Source organism: Monocercomonoides exilis (assembly GCF_001643675.1).
Source record: "Monocercomonoides exilis strain PA203 chromosome Unknown scaffold6-2077815, whole genome shotgun sequence".
NCBI lineage: Eukaryota > Preaxostyla > Oxymonadida > Polymastigidae > Monocercomonoides > Monocercomonoides exilis.
Window position 1 is genome coordinate 1,375,682 of NW_027150551.1, and position 20,315 is coordinate 1,395,996.

At 39.3% G+C, this 20,315-nt stretch overlaps 5 protein-coding genes across 5 annotated transcripts; 2 read left to right on the plus strand and 3 right to left on the minus strand.

Moving 5' to 3' along the window:
* Positions 1–16: 16 nt before the first annotated feature.
* MONOS_9075 (uncharacterized protein) lies at positions 17–1,266 on the minus strand. The gene is made up of 5 exons (XM_067879536.1): positions 916–1,266; positions 722–849; positions 606–648; positions 375–538; positions 17–325 (listed from the first exon to the last, which is right to left on the minus strand). Exons 1-5 carry the CDS (start codon positions 1,243–1,245, stop codon positions 121–123), a joined length of 870 nt encoding a protein of 289 aa, XP_067733911.1. The 5' UTR covers positions 1,246–1,266; the 3' UTR covers positions 17–120.
* Positions 1,267–1,415: 149 nt separating this feature from the next.
* MONOS_9076p1 (putative WD40 domain-containing protein) lies at positions 1,416–3,540 on the minus strand (the record flags this gene model as incomplete). The annotated part of the gene is made up of 4 exons (XM_067879537.1): positions 1,416–1,471; positions 1,574–1,680; positions 1,838–3,239; positions 3,297–3,540. The coding sequence occupies 4 exons, from the start codon at positions 3,538–3,540 to the stop codon at positions 1,416–1,418; spliced, it is 1,809 nt and encodes a 602-aa protein (XP_067733913.1).
* A 153-nt stretch (positions 3,541–3,693) lies between these two features.
* MONOS_9076p2 (uncharacterized protein) lies at positions 3,694–5,522 on the minus strand (the record flags this gene model as incomplete). The annotated part of the gene is made up of 4 exons (XM_067879538.1): positions 3,694–4,287; positions 4,424–5,271; positions 5,336–5,382; positions 5,449–5,522. The coding sequence occupies 4 exons, from the start codon at positions 5,520–5,522 to the stop codon at positions 3,694–3,696; spliced, it is 1,563 nt and encodes a 520-aa protein (XP_067733912.1).
* Positions 5,523–5,676: 154 nt separating this feature from the next.
* Positions 5,677–14,383, plus strand: MONOS_9077 (putative ubiquitin carboxyl-terminal hydrolase like protein). Its single transcript, XM_067879539.1, has 11 exons — positions 5,677–5,873; positions 5,936–6,002; positions 6,066–6,153; positions 6,203–6,483; positions 6,592–6,737; positions 6,991–7,108; positions 7,288–7,403; positions 7,542–7,662; positions 8,000–10,663; positions 11,192–12,382; positions 12,502–14,383. The coding sequence occupies exons 1-11, from the start codon at positions 5,749–5,751 to the stop codon at positions 13,894–13,896; spliced, it is 6,312 nt and encodes a 2,103-aa protein (XP_067733914.1). The 5' UTR covers positions 5,677–5,748; the 3' UTR covers positions 13,897–14,383.
* A 389-nt stretch (positions 14,384–14,772) lies between these two features.
* MONOS_9078 (uncharacterized protein) lies at positions 14,773–20,271 on the plus strand. The gene is made up of 4 exons (XM_067879540.1): positions 14,773–15,091; positions 15,160–15,188; positions 15,245–17,440; positions 17,645–20,271. The coding sequence occupies exons 1-4, from the start codon at positions 14,797–14,799 to the stop codon at positions 20,129–20,131; spliced, it is 5,007 nt and encodes a 1,668-aa protein (XP_067733915.1). The 5' UTR covers positions 14,773–14,796; the 3' UTR covers positions 20,132–20,271.
* The last annotated feature ends 44 nt before the right edge of the window (positions 20,272–20,315 follow it).

Below are 20,315 nucleotides of genomic sequence, written 5' to 3' on the forward strand. Positions count from 1 at the left end.
TTGGAGATGCTACTTGTTTTGATGTTTGTTTAATTTTTAAGAATTTCGAAATGGGATGATAAAAGTCACAAAATAAAAAAAAAAATAGAAATAAATGAATTGTTGTAAATGTTATTATTTTCACAATCTCTTTCCAACTGTAGTTCGTGTCCTGACACTCCTTTGGGTGTTTTCAAGCTTTGGCTCTTTTTCAGAAGATCGATGGTCATCTCCAAGAACTATTTTTTTGTCTTGTGCAGTTGCAACTGAACGCTTGAGTGCATTTAATTGCTGTTTGTGAAGGAGAGTCAAGGTTTGATAAACATTTGTATGCCTTTGTTCAATTCTAATTCCAATTTATAAATAATTGAGAAAAAAATATACTGTGTGCAAACCGTTTATAGTCTGCTGACCTTTGCTGATTCAATTCGAACTTCTCTCTACTCAATCTCTTCAATAATCCCGACATTTCATTGGACTGTTGTTGTTTAAGTTGCTCCTTCAAGTGTTCATGCCTTGCGTCTTCATCTGCCTTAAATTGTTTAAGTTCTTTTTGTTCCTATAAGAATTCGAATAAAAAAAAAATATTAGAATCTATGAACCTAAAAGAAACAACATTAACATACAAGAGCTTCAGCAGCAAGTTTCGCTTTATTAGCTTCCTGAAATCTGATTTATTTGTTTGACGTTTTAAAAATTTCAAAATGTTTATCAATAATAAATGTGATAATAAAATGCAAACTTCTTTTGCATTGCAAGGCTTCGTTCGGATTTGCGAAGTGTATCTATCTCAGCAGAAAACTTTGGCTTTAGCTCTGCATCTTTTTCAAATTCTTTAAGAAGTTCATTTTCCTCCTTCATGTGGCGTTTCTGCAAAATAAAAAAGAAATGAAACATATCGCATCATCATGACATCATTAACTTCAAATAAAAAACCTCCATTGCAAGTTTTTGTTTTTCTGAATCTGCTTCGAATTGTCGAAATTCAGAATCCCATTCAGAATTAAATTGGGCTTTTAGAAAATCTCTAGCTGCTTCTAAATCGTCAATATCTTGCTTTTGCTGATTAAGCAAATTTTGTTTTTGGGTTTCAGCAAGTAGTTTCTTTGTTGCTGCCAGTTCTTTATCTGCAGCATCTGCTTCAATGTAACGCCCTTCACGAGCGCATAAATCAATTTTATCATTTAGACTTAATATTTTTTCATTTAATTCCTCGACAGTTAAGGCTGGCGTGTCCCCCTGAACTGTTTTTTGTCTTGTTGTCATTATCTTTTTCTAATTTAGATCATAAATACCATTGAAGCATTATTTTGTCAAAATGAAAAGAATTGTTTTTTCTGCTTTTCAAAACATAAATTTGGAGAAGTGAAATGAGGTGAAATGATTTAAATGAAACATCAAATTTAAAAGTATTTACCGATGAAGTGAAATAAATTCTATTTTTCTTCAGCAACAATGTTTGCCATTCTTTCAGGTTCAACTTTCTCTTTTTCTGGAAAAAAGATAACAGATAAGAATTGCAAAATAAATGGAAAATAAATATTGCAACAACAAAATTTGAATGAACACGAAATTATATAATAACAAGTCATACTGCGTCTTGAATTAGCCAAGATATTTTCAACTTTGCGTTTGTCGGCATCTTCTCTGATTCTTTGCTTGATGACTTTGCGATGAAGGGACGATGGAAGATGGCGAGCACTGATAAAGAGCACAATACATGATTTAAAATAACAGTAAAAATCATTATCAATTTCATTTCACAAATAAAAACAAAAGAAAGAATGAAAAACATAAAAAAAAAAAAAAATAATTAATGAATGAATTGTCATTTGTAACAAAGAAGCAAAATCCAAACGTGACGAGTTCTTTGACTTGAGGCAGCACTTTCCACTTCTGCGTCAGTCTCCGCTGGTAGTTGAGCTTCTGCTTCTCGCGCGGCAGCAGCTGGTGTGTTGGGTCTGAGGCATGCGCCTTCCACAGCCGCACATTCGTGTCGTCTGAACCAGAAAGCACAAACTTCGCATCGCCCGTGTATGTCACCGCAAACACCCTCTGCATTCGCTTCAGATGATACACGTCGCGCGACTTCCCTTGTCCAACCTCCCACATACGCACCGTGCGGTCGTAGGAGCCTGAGCAGAACTCTCTTCCCGTGGGCGAGTAATCTACACTCATCACAGCATCCAGATGGTCTTTGTACACCATCCGCGCGATGTTCATCTTCCGCATGTCGTATTCGTATATGTTGCCGTCTTCGTTTCCCGCTATGAAGTTGAACGGCTCCATCGGATTCCAGCAGAGGCTGTTCGTCTTCATCCGCATGATCAGCTTGTGGATGGGAGTCTCCTTCCGCACATCATACAGCACAATCCCACGGTCGCTGCCGCAGGTGGCAAAGACTTCGACCTCCACCCGGTTGAACTTGGCGTGGTAGACTGTGTCTGCACCCCAGCTGAACGACTGCACGGGAACTGACCGCTCAGCATTCCACACATCCACCTGGGCACCAGTCGTGCAAAACGTGTCGTCTTTCCAGCTGTGGTCGACTGACGTGAAAGCATACTGACCCAATCTCGTTGCGATGGGCGTTTCTGTCATCTCGGTTGTTATCGAGGACGAAAATGTCTTTGATGATGAAGAAACATCTTTGGTCCATTCGGCTGTGCCAACTTTTGCTCGTGATGCTATCAACTCTTCATCCGCACTGTCCTCACTTTCATCCCTCTCTTCATCGTTCTTTTCATCGTCTTCCGAAACATCATCGTTACCTTCGTTGTCAGAATTATCAGTTTGTGAAACTTCTTCTTCTTTATCTTTGTGTTTTTCAGATCTTATTCTCTTCCTTTTTTGAAGCAATCCCACAGCATCGTCTTCGCTATCGTCTTCATCTTCGCTTTGGTCATTTTCATCGTCACTTTCACTATCAGATTCACTGAAAGAGTTACTTTCATTATCATAATAATCTTCTTCATCATCTCCAAATCCTCCAACAAGTCCAACTCTCGTTTTTGATAAAACTTTGCCTTCTTTCTCAAATTTTTCTTGTTCACGTTTTCTATGAATATAAGCTGCAACAGAATTTTCCCTGCGATCCCCTTGTATCCAAAGATCTGATTTCCAAATCTTTACAGTTTTATCTTCGCTGCATGTTATTAATCGAGAACCATCTCCTGGAAGAGTCATTCCACGAACAAATCCATTGTGCGCTTGAAAGGAACTCATGAGAGATCTTGTCGTTGTATTCCATACTCGAACCTCTTTTTATAAGGAAATATTTGAAATAAACATGAAACATCAAATAAATGAAAAAAAACCTCCATCACAGCTTCCTGAAAATACGCAATTTAATCTTCTCGGATGCCTTATTAAACTCCAAATACCGTCCATGTGCCCAGATAATGCACAAACGAAGGGCTTAGCAAAAATACGATCCAATTTTGCTCCTGTGATAGCTCGCTGTGCTTCACGAGCTTTAGCCATTGGATGAACTTCAGATGAAAGATTTCGATGAAGCAAAGGTTTGTTCGGTGGAACACGCGTAATTACCTTTACTTTCATCAATTCTTTATGAAAAAATTATGAATAACGGAAATACAAGATCAAAAATATTTTGTTATGTTTAACTATATTTGAAGATTAAAACAAATGCAAGTTTTGAAAAAAAACTCGCCAAAATAAAATAATAAATAAAAATATAGTTTTTTTTTAAAATTATTTTCTTGCAGTCGAAGTTAAGCTGTCAACCTTTCTTGGTCGTCCTCTTGGCCTTTTAATGCCTTGGCTTTCTCTTCTCTTTATTTCTGCCATTTTAGCTTTTGTTTTTCTCTGAATTCTTTCATCATCATCATCATCATCATCATGTTCCATAGGTTGTTTGCGCATTGATGTTGAATGGTCCATTTCTCGAGCTACTCTTTGTTGCACGGAAGATCTTGGTAAAGTTTTTATTCTTTTCAACGCTTTCGTTTCCTTTTCTCTCTCAGCATGTTCATCTTCTTCTCCATCATCTTCTTCATCTTCTTCAACGACATGCTTATGCTTTGGTGAAGTCATCTCTTTTTCTTTTTCAAGCTCGTTTGCTTCTTCATCATCTTCATCATCTGAACTTTCATCGCTGCTCTCTTCTTCCACTTCATCTACCGAAAGCAACGGAAACCCGCTGCTTTCAAGCAGTATGTTTGCATCCTTCCATGCTTTATGCCGTTCGAGTCTCAGTCGCAATAGTTCTTCTCTCAGCTGTTGCTTCCTTTTTCGGCATTGCATTATTGCTTTTGACCCACAAACTGCAGTCATAAGTTTGTTATGCTGGAATAATTTTTTAGGAGAAAAAAAAAACATTGTTTAAGAGGAATGTGGGGAAAAAAGAATGAATATTTTTGATGATCCAAAAGAAGTTTGGAGATTGTTTCATATTTGTTTCAAAAGCTCAAAGCAAGCACACCTGTGCTTTATATTGTGCAGTTACTGCAATTCTCATATCCTCACATAGCTTGCTTGCTTTATCTCTTTCATCATCTGTAGCATTTTGATTTTCCAGCAAAACATTCTCAATTTCCTGAATAGAATCTGCAACAATCTGAATTCCTGTTTCAAACGGAGTTTCTTTTCGTCTTGATCGTTTCTTTTCTTTTTCAACAAGCTCAGCTATTAGCTGCTGACTTCTCCGTCGAACAAGAGCCGTATCCCAAGCTTCTTCATGCTGGATTTCAATGTTATCTTTTTGGTGAATGCCTATGGTAGTATGCGTTGCATTTGAATCTTTCTTTGTTCGAGTTGAATGCACTTCGGCTTGGATATTTGATGAAATAGAAGATGACCGTCCTTCTTGAGTAACTGATGATGCAAGAGTAGATTTAGGTTGTATTGCTGATGTTTCACTGGATGCAAGCAATGAAGAAGAAGAGTTTTGAGATATCATCTGCAAAAGCGTTTGTTGGATAAATCGTTTTGGCTTTGGCGTTGACTTTCGCTTCTCAACATTTAAATGTGAACTTTGAATTAACTTATGCGGCTCTTGATCAATAAAAGAAGGCCCTTGCATATTTGATAAGTGTTCTGGAGACGTTTCTGGAAGAAATGGCGAGGAGGAGTCAGATTCAAAAAAAGGCTCATCTGAATCAATAACAGGCTGAACATTTAATAAATCAACATCTTGAGATTTACTGGGCAATGCTTGCCCTGTTTCTCCTGAAAAATTCGTTAAATTGGAATTTTCTTGAACAGAATTGCTTTGAATAGCCGGATTAGAATTTTCAGGTGGCTGTGAAGTGATTCCGGGGAAAGCTTGAGCTTAAAAAATAAGTTTTCAATTAATATAAATCAAGTAAAATTATTTTTATGAAATTATTCAAACTCACTGAAATCCCCTCGAAAAACAATCTTCGATTGATTCGCCAGCTTCTGTAAAAATCGCAAAATAAATTCATAAAAATCATATAAAATAGTTAGAGTTAATTAATGCTATACGATTCAGAACGTTTTTGTGTGATGGATCGTGACCAATGAGGAGTGTCTTTTTGAAATAATTGTTGTTCAGACATGTAATAAGGGTAGATCACTGAAAGAAGTGTGAATTAACTTGATAAATATGCTTAATAATTTTTTGAACATATTATTTCAAAAAACAATTGTGCATGAGTAGAGAAGACATGATTAAAAAAATGCAAAACAAACTTAGAATATATCAATTTTACCATAATATTAGATTTTTTTCTAATATTTTGATCATTTCAGCAGTGATTGCTGAGAAGACAATATTTGAATAAAATGCCAATAAGCGGAACGAAAGATTCAGATGATAATGAAACATCAAACGCTTCAGATGTGATATTTGACTATGACGATGAAAACTTCATTTATAGTGACACGTGGGAAGCGTTGGGATTAAATTGGTTTGTTAAAAAAAGCAATGCTTAACTTTCAACAAACGTTAATACGTTTATTTGGAAAATAGGAGAATATTTTCTCGTCCTGGCGACGCTGGATCAGCAAGATACCATGCGTTTTTTATTGATTGCATTGTATGCAAATTCAATTTATTTATTTTAAAAAATATGTTTTTATTGCATGTTATACAAATATAGTCATATAAGGAAAAGCAAGGCTTTTCGAAATATGCAACATTTTCAATGACATTGGTAAATAAGAATAAGGAACAGAATATTACTAGAAGTTTGAAATATTTGTTTATAAGTTTTTTTCTTACGTCAATTTTATATAGATGGCCATCATACTTTTTCTCACTCTAATCACGACATTGGATATTGGAAGTTTGTCGAAAAGTCGAAAATGACAGAAGAAGGAGGATTTTTGAATGAAGGAAAAGTTCATATGATCATAAAACTCGAAACTTATTCAATGAAGTCGTATTCGTCCTACTACAGTAATTATAGAAAAGATTACAGGAAAGAAACAGGAATGATTGGATTGGTTAACCAAGGAGCAACATGCTATCTAAATTCATTGATGCAAACCTTGTATCACACATCGCTTTTTAGATGGGTTTAGATTTTATTTTAATGTTTCTTATTTATATGTATCTGCTGGTGTTATGATTTTTTTGACGCTTGAATTGTTTGAAAATTTTCTAAATTCTCAAATGACATTTAGGTTGTATATCACATGCCGTTTGATGCCGACAGCGAAGAAGAAGAAAGCGGAAAAGAGATGATGATTGAATCGGATAAAACGAAAAAGCCAAAGATTGCAGAAGCATTGCAACGACTCTTTTACAACTTGCAAGTTTCAAAAGAAGCGTATGTATTTATATACAAGAATGAAAAATACAATAAAATAAAAAAGAAAAGAAAAGAAAAGAAAAGAATGCAATTTATATTATGTTAACAACGTGCTAATATCAATAAACTTTTTTTAATGAGTATAATGAATGCGAAGTGATGTCTTATTAAAAGCCAGTTATATATTCAAATTTTAATGTTTTCTCAACAAACTAATTGTCTGTAATCTGTTTTTGCTTTCCATCATTATGCTCATATACTTCGTGCTTAGTGCAACAACAAAAGAACTGACGCGTTCATTTGGGTGGACTTCAATGGATGCGTTTGAGCAGCACGACGTGAACGAGCTTAATCGAATTCTGCTCGAAAGACTGATGGAAAAAACTGAGGTTTTTTTTAAACTATTGTTCTTTTAGTCTTTGACGTGTTCAACCAATTATTATTACAAATTTGATTTATTTCTCCAATGTTTATATGACATTATATTAAATAATGTCATATCATATCATATCATATGTGTATTCTGCTTGAAACGTTCTTTTCTTGACTTCTTCAAATGCGCTTGAAGAACACACCGTTTCGTGGAGCTTTCAACTTTCTGTTAGAAGGTGAATCATTTCAAGAAGTTAGATGCTTAGACGTGAATTATCAGAGCATACGCACACAGCCATTTTTCGACTTGAGGTTTGAATTTTGTTGTTTGATTGAATAATTCGAGTTCGATTATTTATTTATTTTTTATTTTAATAAATTTTATTTTATTTCAATTTTTATTTATTTATTGATGATATTAATTATCTTTCTGATTATTTCTGATAACAGCCTTACTGTCAAGGGATGCAAAGGGATTGAGGATTCGCTGGCTCAGTACACTTCCACTGAAATATTAGACGAAGGAAACAAGTACAAGGCTGAAGGGCATGGCTATCAGAGAGCTGGAAAAGTATGTTAGAATGAATAAAATTGTGTGGTGAATGAACAAAGTGAAAATGAAAGTTAAGCGAAGAATAGAAAAGAAAAGAAAGAGATACATGGAAGTTTTTGTGTCAAAAGGAAAAACAACATTAATAAAAGCTAAAATGCATAATATTCCAAGATTATCATTTTTGAATTGAACTTTTTTTCTTTATATTTTATTTTATTTTTTATTTATTTATTTATTTATTTTTTTTTTTACTGATTTTTATATCTTTGCAAATTGCATCATGTTTTATTTTTGTTATTATTCCCTTTGAATTCCATTCAATCAATAATCAATAAATAAAAATAAACAAACACAGACCATGAAATTCTCCAAGCTTCCGCCTGTTCTGCACATCCAGCTGAACCGGTGGGAGTTTGACTGGGAGCGCGAGCGGATGGTCAAAATCTACGACCGCTTTGAGTTTCCTGTGGAACTCGACATGTCTCCGTATGTGATCAACCTGACTGAGCAGCAGCTGAAGAAGATCGAAGAGATCAAGCGGAGAGAGAAAGAAGAGATGGACAAGTACAATGCAGAGAAGAAGAAGAAAGAGCGCGAAGAGAAGAAAAGAAAAGGGGAATATGTTGAGCCTGAAAACTCAGCACCAGCTGTGCTTCCGCCGCTGGCAAAGGAGATGATGGAGAAGTTTTCGTTTGCACTTGATGCTGCTCTGAAGAAAGGCAAAGCGAAAGCACACGATGAACACGGAGATATGGACGAAGACGCGAAGCAGAAGCAGGAAGAGGAGAACAGAATCGAAGAGGAGAGGAAGAAGAAGCGCGCAGAAGAGGAAGAGAAGGAGAAGAAGGCAAAGAGCGAAGAAGAAGGCGAAGAGGACAATGAAGAAGGAGCATCAGCTGGTGTCACTTCGAGCGCCTCTTCCGCTGCAGCAGCAGCAGATGGAACCAGCCCGAAAAGCGAAGAAGGCGAAGAGAAATCACCAAAGATGCAAGCAGAAGAGAAAGAGAAAGAGAAAGAGAGCGAAGCCGCAAAGCTGAAGGATTCCAAAGAAGGAGACCACATGTATGTGCTTCATTCAGTGCTGGTGCACAGCGGGTATGCTGGTGGCGGGCATTACTATGCGTACATCCAGCCGAAGTGCAACGGGAAGTGGTACTGCTTCAACGACGAGCACGTCTCCGTCGCGACGGAAGAAGAGGCAGTGAACGAGAACTATGGCGGAGGCAAAGAAGTAACACGGAACTATTTCGGAAACACATACACATCGCCAAAGGTGTCGAGTGCGTATATGCTTGTGTACATCAAAAAATCGCTCATCCCGACGATTCTGCAAGAAGTGGCAGAGTCTGACATCCCCGAGCACATTCGCGACTCCATCGTCGCCATGGAAGAGCGCAAAACACGCATCGCCTTCAAAGTGTTCACCGACTCCTCGCTCACGTCCTACCCTGCCCGCGGGGCTGACCCTGTCTTCGATGCGAAGCGCTCAGCACAGCAGACGCTGTTCCTTCCGCGTGATGCGTGCTTTGCTGATCTGCAGCTGGCGCTGAAGAAGCACCTGAAGATTGAGCCTGGGAGGCAGCGGATCTGGCGGTTGTTTGAGGACACAGCGAACAGAACGTATGCGGAGGCGAAGGGATACAAGCCGTTTGATGCGTATGATGGAAGGGGAACGGATGAGGAAGTGGCAGAGATGGAGAAGATCAGAGAGATTGAAAGGGAAATTAAAGAAAGAGAGGAAAAACTGAAGAAGATGAAGGAGAAAGAAGGGAAGAAGGAGAAAGAGAGCGAGAACGAGGAGGAAGGAGAAGAGAAAGAAGAGAAAGACGAAGAAAAAGATGAAGAGCTTAAGGAGCTGGAGAGCAAGCTGGAGAAAGCGAAGGAAGCTTGGCAAGACAAGAAGTCGGGAACGAAGCTGACGAAGAAATTTTTGGGTGTGATGAACTGCATTTATGTGGAAGAGCTGCCAGAGCATGTGGATGAAGACAGAGAGAAGATTGTGGTGAAGAAGCTGAAGCAACCAGAGGAAAGCAACAAGGAAAAAGAAGAGAAGGAAGAGAAAGAGGAGAAAGAGGAAAAAGAAGAAAAAGAAGAGAACAAAATGGACAAAGAATCCAACGCTGGCACTGAAGCAGAGCCAGCCAAAGAGCCCGAGCTTGAAGAAGTGGTCACGTATGGCAGAGTTCTGGAGCCAGTGCATTTGTTTGTGAAAGAATTTGAGCCAGTCTCAAAGACGATCCGATACATCGGCCGTGTGACGCTTGCGTCGAGTGGAAGGGAAGTGGCTGAGCTCATTCCGCAGATCAGCAGTTTGATGAGCAATTCAACGGCAAAGAGGAAAGAGGAGTTTTATGCAGAGAAGGAGAAGAGGCAGAAGGAGAGGGAAGAGTTGAAGAAGGAGATTGCGCAGAGGAAGGAGTTGCTGCAGAAGAAGATTAGCAGCAAGCAGAGCGAGAACGAGAAGGAGAAGAGCAAAAAGGAGGAGAAGGAGAAGAAGGAGGAGAACGAAAGCGAAGATGAAGAAGAAGAAGACAGCAACAACGAAGAGGAGGAAGGAGATATTGAAGAAGAAGAGGCAGAGATTGCAGAGAAGGAGAAAGAGGTGGAGCAGAAGGAGAAAGAAGAGCAAGGAATTGAATGGGCTGAGCCATCACCACTGACAGCAGAGAACATTGTGCTGTATCACTTTGATAAGCGCATTGGCAAAGAGATTGAGCTGCTCACATCTGGAAAGGCAAAAGAAAAGGAAGAGGAAGAGGAAGAAGAAAGTGATGATGATGATGAAGATGATGATGAAATGAAGAAGAAAGACAAAGCCAGAGACAAAGAGGATGAGCAAGTGACGACTCATAAAGTGACTGGGAAAGAAGCTAGTTTGAGTTTAGGTGATGAAATTTTGGTGCAAAGAAGGCCAACAGAGCAAGAGCTGGCTGAATCGCCTAACAAACTGGCGAAGAATTGGCAGATATACAAAGACAATCAGATGACTGTGGAGTTCGAAGACTATCACAACAAAACGGTTTGTACTTTTTTTTAATATTTTTATTTATTTATTTATTTATTTATTTATTTATTTATTTATTTATTTATTTATTTATTTATTTATTTATTTATTTATTTATTTATTTATTTATTTATTTATTTATTTATTTATTTATTTATTTATTTATTTATTTATTTATTTATTTATTTATTTATTTATTTATTTATTTATTTATTTATTCATTCATTCATTCATTCATTCATTCATTCATTTATTAATTTATTTATTTATTTATTTATTTATTTATTTATTTATTTATTTATTTATTTATTTATTTATTTATTTATTTATTTATTTATTTATTTATTTATTTATTTATTTATTTATTTATTTATTTATTTATTTATTTATTTATTTATTAAACTTGACTTTAATGTGATATTATTTATTTATTGATTTTTGTAATTCATGTTTTTTTATTTGACAATGATATCGTTACATTTTATCAATATTTTGCTCTTCTTTTATCAAAATACTTGAATGAATTCGATTCATTCCCACCAGGCCAAAAGCATCTACGTGAAGATCGACAAGCGAAGCAAATATCCCGAGCTTATTGCCGCCTTCTCAGAGAAAGTGAATCATCCAGCGTCTCGTATCAAGCTGATGAAGAAAGACTGGTACAGCAAAGAAGCAGACATCGATCCGAGCACCAATGAAACGGTGGGGGACATGACGAATCCGTATGCCTCCTCGCAAAGAGGGGCATATACCTACTACACATACAACTATCCACTGAGCTACATTCTGCTTGATGAAGAGCTGGAGGAGTACAACAAGAAGGACCATCTTGAGCTGGATGTGTATGACCAGTATGTGCGGTGCATTGCACAGGTGAAAGTGGCTGTGCCGTTTGAGGCGACTGTGGGTGACCTTATTGAATGTGTGAGGAAAGAACTGATGAAGGATGAGAAGAGCATTGTGAAATACAGCAGAAGAGCGAAGTCTGTGAGGACGGTGGAGCTTGGAGAGAGGAGGAAGAAAATGGAAGAGGAGAAGAAGAGGAAAGCGGAGGAAAAAGAAAAAAGAAGGCAGGAAAAGGAAGAAGAGAAGAAGAAGAAGCTGCAGGAGAAAGAAGAAGAGGAGAAAAAGGAAGGTGAAGAAAACAAATTAAATGAAGAAGGAGAAGCCAAAGAAGAAGCCAAACCAAAAGAAGATGCAAAAGAAGATGACGATAACAGTAGTGACGATGATGATGACTTCGATGATGATGAGACAGATGACCTGAATGGCGAAGGAAGAGATGTTCGCCGCAGAGGAAAGCTGAACAAAATGCGGAGGATGAGGAATATCGGAAGGACAGGCATAGACGATGACTCAGACAGTCTCTCCGACAGCTCAAGTGATTTGATTGATGATGACACAGATGGCGTGATGACGAGGGTGTCAGATGCGAAGAAGCTGAAGAAGGCGAAGATGATGAAAAAACAGAAGAAGCAAAAGAAAACAGGAAAAGCGAATGAAGAATCAGACGATAGCGAATCAAGTGGAGACGAAAAGGGAAAAGAGGAGAAAGAAGAAGATGAAGATCTTATTAAAGATGATCTGGTTGAGTTTACTCCATTGGACATTGCCACCATGCCGATGCGAGTGGTGAAGATGGCACACTACTTTGTTGATCATAAATCATTCATTGTGCCGCCTACACGCCCATACAAGGCGATATACGGAACTCATACAATTCCTCGTGTTGAGGTATGTGGACAGGGAAAGGGAATTATTTGAATTATTTGTTTTATTGTTTTTATTGCATAATCATGATTATTTTTTATTATTTATTTATTTTATTTTATTTTATTTTATTTTCCCCTCAGTTTGTTCCTGATGACCAAATAGCGCCTTCGTTGAAGGACGAGGCCGAAGAAGCAAAAAGCAACACCCGCTCAGCTGCTGATTCAGATGACGATGAAGATGAACAAACAAAGCCAAACAGCGAAAATAAGATGGAAGCAGACGCAGCTGATGCAACTGGTAAAGCTGTTGAAGCAACCGAAACAGCTGGTGCTGGTAATGCAGGTGATGACAGCGCAAATAAAGAAGCACCAAAGCCCACCGAAGCTCAGCCTGATAGTCAGACACCTTCAACAACCTGTTCCTCTTCCTCTTCCTCTTCTGATTCCTCTATCACATCCATTCCGAAGCACCCAGCGACTGAGGTGTACCGCCTCATCCCTGTCCACTTCATCACCCCGCTTTCGCAGTACATGCTGAGCTACTCGACAACGTATGCCTCTGTATCTCTGTCCCACCGCTCGTTCTTCATCAAGCTGAAGAAAGGCGACGGCAAAGAAGACTTCCTCCGCACCGTGCACCAGCACATCTTCAACTGGATGTACAAGACTGACTTCAGCGGCAAAGTGCTGATGACACTGCAGGTGAAGAAGGCGTGGGAAGAGCAAAAGGCGAGGGAGATCGAAGCCTTGAGCACTAACGGAGCGTCGAACCCGGCGTTGCTCAAGTGCATCAAAAAGGGAGCTGCGGCATATCAGAAGGCGAATGCGAATGCTGATACTAATACTAATACTGATGCTGATGCTGATGCTAATACAATGCAAAGCGATGATAATGAGAAGAAACCAGAAGTGAAACCAGAAGCATCAGAAGCAGAAAAGCCCCAACCCGAAATGAGCTGCTCAGAATATCTTGAGCTGCGGCACAAGGCTGTTGAAGAGCGCATTGAGAAGCTTCAGACGAAAGAGCTGGCAGTCTCCGACCTGATCAAGAAGACTGTGAAGAGCCTGACTGTCCGGCTGCGGACGACTGAGCCGCGTATTGTGGCGTTCACAGTGGATGCGAGTGCAGAAGATGTTTGGCACTCTCTTTCATCGATTCTGGTGGAGCTGTCAGCATATGCAGACTCACCGTTGGACAGGATCGCGAATGACTTGGTGGACACGAAGATGTTTGCTGATGTGTATTGTGGAAGCGGAAGTGGCAGTGGAAGTGAAGCGAAAGCAGAAAAAGCAGAGAAAGAAGGAGAGGAAGGGAAAACGGCAAAGAAAGGGAAAGATGCAAGTGAAGAAGCGCGGTTTGCGTTCTGGGAGAATACGACAGATTTCGACTGGACAACCGGAAAGTTGATAACGAAGGCATCGAAAGAAGAAGAGGAGGAAAAGAAGAAGAAGAAGAAGAAGAAATCAGAATATTATTCAGGTGGATTTTCCTGGGGAAGAAGAACTGAAAAGGCTATTGTAATCAAAGAGGATTAGAGAATGAAAAAAAAATAAAAAAATAAAAAATAAAAATAACTTCATTTTGAATGAATTTATTAATAATTTCAAAAATAAAAATTTATAATAATTATTTATTTATTTTATATTTGGCACGACTTGCATGTGTTGTAAATGAACGCTTATTAAGATTGTCTCAGATGCTTTTCTTCCTTCTTGCTTGCTTGCTTGTTTTTTTGTTTTGTTTTGTATTGTTTTCATTAGTAGCTCACAAATAATTGAGTATTCAAGCAAATTTTTTTCAATGTTAACTGTGAAGTTATTTTTATTAAAGCTTCATTTCTTCTGTCCTCGTTTTTTTTCAGCTCTTCTTCTGAACATTAAGGTTTTTCTAAAAAAAAAAGGTGTATAATTCTTTTTTTCGCTTCTTAATCACGACTCTTTTGTAGTTTTCTTATCTTGCAGTTTTAGAGGAAACATCCACTTTCACATGCGAATAAAAAAACACTTCGTCGAAAATTGAAAACTTCACGAATTTTGAGAAAAAAAAAGTGGAGATTTAAAATAACAAAAGTTTTTCAAAAAAATGTCCTACAATAATAATGATTATAATGAGACATTCTGGATTGAGATGTGGGAGACATTTTCATTTAATTTTTTGGAACGAAAAAACATATTTTATCACAGAAAATTATAAAATTAGTTTTATTTTTATTGTTGAAATTTTTTGAAAGAACGATGAAAGAAAACAATTGGAAAAAACAGTTTTCAACTGAAAGAAATTGTTAATCCCTCAGTGAAATGTGACTTTGAATATTGTTTGATTTATTGAATTTTATTTTTGCACTCCTTTATAATTCATAGTCCAGATAATTATTTTGGCAAAAAATATTTGCTTGAGCCATAATATAATATAAAATACAAAGAAGTGTTACGCACATGCAACCTTTGACCAACCGCGAAACAGGTCCACCCTACACTTCAGAAGAACAGCAATGCTTCAATTATTACTTCAATTTATGGAGTGAAGGAGGGGTATTTCCGATGTCAAAAGCAATGGTCCTGGAATCTTCGAATATTCCTCGGCAAGCACTTGGATATATTTGGTCGCAAAGCGCACAGCCAAACACACCATTCCTCACTAAAAATGACTTTTTTTATGCGCTTAGGCTTATTGCAATGGTTCAACGTGGATTGAACATCAGGGATCCATATGTTATTCGATCTTATAGAGGTTTGAAAATGATTAAATACAACTCATTTTAATTATTTTTAACACTTTTCTTTAAACATGCTTTTTAGATCCATCGACACCTGTATTTCAGCAGACAGTTTGCTTTTATATTTATTATTTATTGGCACACTTCATGTTTATAACTTTTCATAGGCTTCTGGACCGATTGGACCCTCTCCATATCAAGCAACTCCTAGCCAAGCTCCTGTTCAACCACAACCTCCGTCTGATCCTTATTCAATTCCCCAATCAGAAATCGATGAATTGAGAACTGTGTTTAATCAAGGATCTGTTGGACTTCCATTTATGAAAGAAGAGAAAGTTCGAGATTTTCTTGTTAAAAACGGCTCAATGATGGATGATGCAATGCAGCTTTTGCAGTTATTGAATCCACAGCACGGGACGATTACAAAAGATACATTTGTGGCAATTGTGTTTTTGGCAAATCAGAAAAAGAAAGGCGTTCCCATACCACCAGAAATTCCACCGTCAATCCTTACCAGTCTTCCTAATTTGCCCGTTGCAGCACCCGCGCCTGCTTCAGAGCCTGCTCCTCCAGCAAATGTTGGCGCTCAGTCGTTTTCGAGGCAATCTTCATTTTCACAGGCACCAAGTTCACAGCAGTCTCCGATGTATGGGCAGCAGATGATGGGCATTTCAGGCGCAGGTGAAATGAATGCTGGTGGAGGGATGCTTGGAGGCTCTTTTTCGCAGCAGCAGCTTCCGCCGTATTCGCAGCAAGGAATGATCGGAGGAGGAGGAGCAGTTGGAGGAGGAGCACCAGGTGCTGGCGGATATGGTGGAATGCGTGATTTCCCGCAGCAGGCTCCGATGCAACAACAACAACAACAACCAAATCAGCAACCTCACCAGGGATTCGGCTTTGGTTTTGGAATGGACCAAAGCGGAAAGAGCACACAGGGAGGAGCTCAGCAGATGTATCCAGGTATGCAGCAGTCACAGACTCCTATGACAACAACTGCTCCTTCTTCTTCTGCTGCACCTGCCCCAGCTCCTGCCCAAGCACCGAAGGAAGAGGAAACAGAAGATCCACTCATCTCGTCGATTACGTCGGCATTCCAGTCGATGCTGGGTGATGCTCTACCTTCTTCTCTGTTTTCATCATCATCTTCCTCTTCTTCCTCCTCCCCTTCTTCTTCTTCTGCTGCTGCTCCTCCTTCCTCTTCAGCATCTTCATCATCAACCGCTTCTTCTTCTTCTTCTTCTTCTTCTGCAGACACAGCCTCAGTGCATTCATCACATTCTGTGTTCTCCTCCCACACTCAGCACGCTACACCTTCTCTTCCAATGACTTCTCCATCTAATCCATCTAATCCTTCAGATGATCCATTGATGTCCATGTTTTCTTCATCCCAGCAGTCAAACACACCAACTGGCTCTTTTTCTCCTTCTCCTTCTTCTTCGTCTTCATCATCATCTTCTTCAGCATCTTCAACAATGAGCAATTCGTTTTCTCTTTCCTCTTTTTCTTCTCCTTCTTCTTCTTCTTCTTCTTCCTCTTCTTCATTTGTCTCATCAACCCCAAGCACTCCTCCTCCTTCGTCTGCAGCGTCGATGCAGAGAAGGATGTCGAATGAGGCAGCAAATGACTTGTTTACTTCAATGTCAGCAGGAGAGCCAGATTCTGCTCAGAAACAAGCTTCGTTCTCGTTTAATTCATCGCTCATGGCAATGTCTTCATCTTCTGCTTCACCTTCTGCCTCTTCTGCCAATTCTTCTTCTTCTTCTTCTTCATTTGATGCCAGCTCCTTCGGCTTCTCCAACACACAAAAGGAAGAATCACCACAAATACAACAACAACAGCCACAGCAGACTGGGCAGATGTTCCACTTCCAGTCAGAAACAGAGCCCCATCCGAATGTTCCTTTCTCTTCTTCTTCTTCTCAGTCTGCACAGCAACCTGCCCTTTCTCTCAATGTTATGTCTGCTCAGTCTAATCAAGCTCTTCAGTCTCCACAAGCTAACCAGTATTCTCAATACAATCAATTTTCACAACCTTCTCAGTCTCCTATGGCTTCTATGACATCAATGAATTCGACGAATCCACAAAGTGTATCACAGTTTCCTGATATGTCACAGCAGAATATGAATAACAACAATATCAGCAATGTTAGCAGCATCAGCAGTGTTAGCAATGTTAGCAATATCAATATGCCTCACCCTCAGCCTCTGCCTCAGCCTCTGCCAGATGTTCCATCGATGATTCCTCAATTGAAAGAGATGGAAAGGAAGAATGAGCAGAAGATAGCTGAGCTGAAGGCAGAAGAGGAGAGGTTGAAGGAACAGCTGGAAGATGATGGCAGAATGGAGGAGTCGATGAAAAAACAGGTTTGAAAGAAAATTCATATAAAATATGTGAAAATAGTGAAAAGGCTTTATATATGCGGAAAATAATGTGTTTAAACAATTCTTTATTGAATGTACCTGTCATTTCAATTATTTTATATTGCGTATTCTATTTTTTTTTTTTTTTTATTCAATATTTTATTTTATTTTTTATTTATTTTTCATCTTCTTCTCTTCTCTCAACAGATTGCCAGTCAAATCCGCGAGCTGAGTGACTTGTCCAACCGTCTCTTCAGCCTCACTGTCTCCATCCAATTGACAACTGCCTCTTTAGAACACGCAAAAGCCGAAGCTGCAAAGATGGAGGAAATGAAAGCAGAATCACAGAGAGCAATACAGGAGAAGATGAATATATCGTCTTCTATTGCTTCTTCTTCTTCTTCTGCTCCATTTGCTTCCTCCATGTCACACGATGCCATGGGCTCTGGTGAATTATTGGTTGGTTTCCAGAAGATGGACGATAATTCATTCAATCAGATGCCACAAATGACACAGCAAACACTGCAATCTCAATCTTCTCAATCTTCTCAGATGTTTGAAAGGTTCCAGCCAGCGCCTTCTTCGAAGCCAGCTGGAGATTTGTCTTCGTTCTCCCCGGCAAACAACCAGAATCTGAATATGTTTGGCTCAGGTGCTTCTTCGCCTTCTTCTTCTTCTCCATCATCATCTTCTTCTTCTTCTTCTTCTTCTTCTGCAATGCCATTTTCTATGAATGATTCAACAGCACAGCTACCTCATTCTCAACCAACAGCAACATCATCAACAGCATCAGCATCAACAACAGCTGCTGCTGCTTTTGACTTTTCCTCTTTCAGTTCCCCCGCCCCTTCCACTCCAGCCACAAATACCTCCTTTTCAACTCCATCGTCAATGCTGTCGCCTTCTTCTGCTGTTGGTAGTGGAGGCAGCCAGCTTGCTCCTCAACAACAGAAAGACACAGCTTCAACTTCAGCTTCGTTTGACATCTTCTTCGGACAGCAGAATGTTAGTTCGTCTTCTATTGAACCTTCATCATCATCATCATCTTCTTCTTCTTCTTCTTCTTCTTCTTCTTCATTTGTTTCAGATTCCTCTACCATGTCCCATCCGAATCCACCAACCATCTTCTCCCAGATGAACTCAGCCCAGTCACAAAAGCCAGAAATGACTGAAATTAAACAAGAAAGCTCTTTCCAACAGAAGCAACAACAACAACAACAAACAGAGACAGCATCTGCTGATATGTTCGGATTCTTCGGCTCTTCTGGCTCATCAACTCCAGCTTCTGCAACTCCAGCTGCTGTACAATCACCTGCTCCTTCTTCTTCTTCTTCTTCCTCTGGTTTTGCCTTCTTCTCATTTGGAGGAGGAGGAGGAGGAGGAGTAACTCAACAGAATGCAGTGAATACTCCAACACACACAAGCTCTTCTACTCAGGCGATTCCAACTGGCTTTGCAGGCTTTGGTGGATGGGGTGTTGTGGAAGAGAAGCAGAAGAAGGAGAAAGAAGAAGAAGAAAAGGAGAAAGAGGAGGAAGAGCGAAGAAGAAGAGCGAAGGAAGAAGAAGAGGAGGAGGAGAGGAGGAAGAGGCAGGAAGCGGAAGAGAAGGCGAGAAGAGAAGAAGAAGAGGAAAGAGAAAGAGAAAGAGAAAGAGAAAGAATTAGATTAGAAGAAGAGAGAAAGAGAAGAGAAGAAGAAGAAGAAGCAGAGCGCCAGCGAAGAGAGGCAGAAGAGGCAGAAAGAAGGAGAAGAGAAGAAGAAGCAGCAGCAGAAGCAGAAAGAGAGAGGAAGAGGAAAGAGGAAGAAGAGGCGGCTGAGCTGAGAAGAAAAGCAGAAGAACTGGAAAGAGCAGAGAAAGAGGCAGAAGAAGAGAGGAGGAGGCAGTTGCTGAATGCGCCTATGCAATTTCTGGACCCGTTTGCTGATTTGAAGAAAGGGAAGAAGAAGAAAGGGAAAAAAGGAGCGAAGAAGAAGAAAGGGAAGAAAGGAGCGAAGAAGAGAGAGGAAGAGGAAGAAGACGATGGAGATGAAGAATCTGAGAAAGAAAAGCCAGCAAGTCAGACAGCTGTTGCTCCGATGCCTTCATCATCTTCTTCTTCTTCAACAGCTTCTTCCTCTGCTTTTGTGAGTGCTTCTTCACCTTCTCCTTCACCTTCTCCTTCTTCAACTACTGCTGCTTCTTCTACTGCAGCAAATCCTGTTGATAATTCATCATCATCATCTTCTTCTTCTTCTTCTGCCGCTTCATTTTTCGGAGGCGATTCATTTTCATTCAACTTCCCTTCTTCTTCCTCTTCTTCTTCTTCTTCCTCCTCTTCCTCTGCTCCAGTTCAACAACAACAGCAACAACAGCAACAAACCCAACAGAATCAATCAGTTTCTTCAGCTCCGTCTGCTCCGTCTGCCCCAGCCAATCACTCACCCACTCCTTCTTTCTCCTTCAGCTTCAACGCAACTCAACCAGCTTCTGCTCCTTCTTCTTCTTCTTCTTCTTCTTCTTCTTCTTCTGCTTCTGCTTCTTCTGCTTCTTCTGCCCCATCACCTGCTGTGGATGCCGCGTCTTTCTTCAGTTTTGCTCCGAGCCCAGCCTCAGCGCCTTCGCAGGGCACAAATGCGTCTGCCGCGTCTTCTCCTTCAAATACACAGACAGGTCAGCAGCCTGCTGTTGATTTTGCATCATTTTTCAGTGCATAATTATTATCGATGAGTCGGAAATAAAAAAATTTTTTTAAATATTATCACTGTTTCAAATTTTTGGTTTTGGACATTTTTGGATATTTTTTTTTCCTGGATCGCACATCACAACATTCAAAGATTGTAATTTTCAGCTTTCACATAACCTTAATTTTTCAAGAAAAATTCTTCAAAAGTCAATTGA

Coding starts and splice junctions, on each gene's coding strand:
- MONOS_9075 (XM_067879536.1), bottom strand. CDS start 1,245: ATGACAACAAGACAAAAAACAGTTCAGGGGGACACGCCAGCCTTAACT. Junction 539..605: donor AACTTGCTGCTGAAGCTCTT/GTATGTTAATGT, acceptor GAATTCTTATAG/GAACAAAAAGAACTTAAACA. Junction 326..374: donor AGGTCAGCAGACTATAAACG/GTTTGCACACAG, acceptor AATTGGAATTAG/AATTGAACAAAGGCATACAA.
- MONOS_9078 (XM_067879540.1), top strand. CDS start 14,797: ATGCAACCTTTGACCAACCGCGAAACAGGTCCACCCTACACTTCAGAA. Junction 15,189..15,244: donor CACCTGTATTTCAGCAGACA/GTTTGCTTTTAT, acceptor AACTTTTCATAG/GCTTCTGGACCGATTGGACC. Junction 17,441..17,644: donor AGGAGTCGATGAAAAAACAG/GTTTGAAAGAAA, acceptor TTCTCTCAACAG/ATTGCCAGTCAAATCCGCGA.
- MONOS_9077 (XM_067879539.1), top strand. CDS start 5,749: ATGCCAATAAGCGGAACGAAAGATTCAGATGATAATGAAACATCAAAC. Junction 7,663..7,999: donor GCTATCAGAGAGCTGGAAAA/GTATGTTAGAAT, acceptor AAACAAACACAG/ACCATGAAATTCTCCAAGCT. Junction 12,383..12,501: donor ATACAATTCCTCGTGTTGAG/GTATGTGGACAG, acceptor TTTTCCCCTCAG/TTTGTTCCTGATGACCAAAT.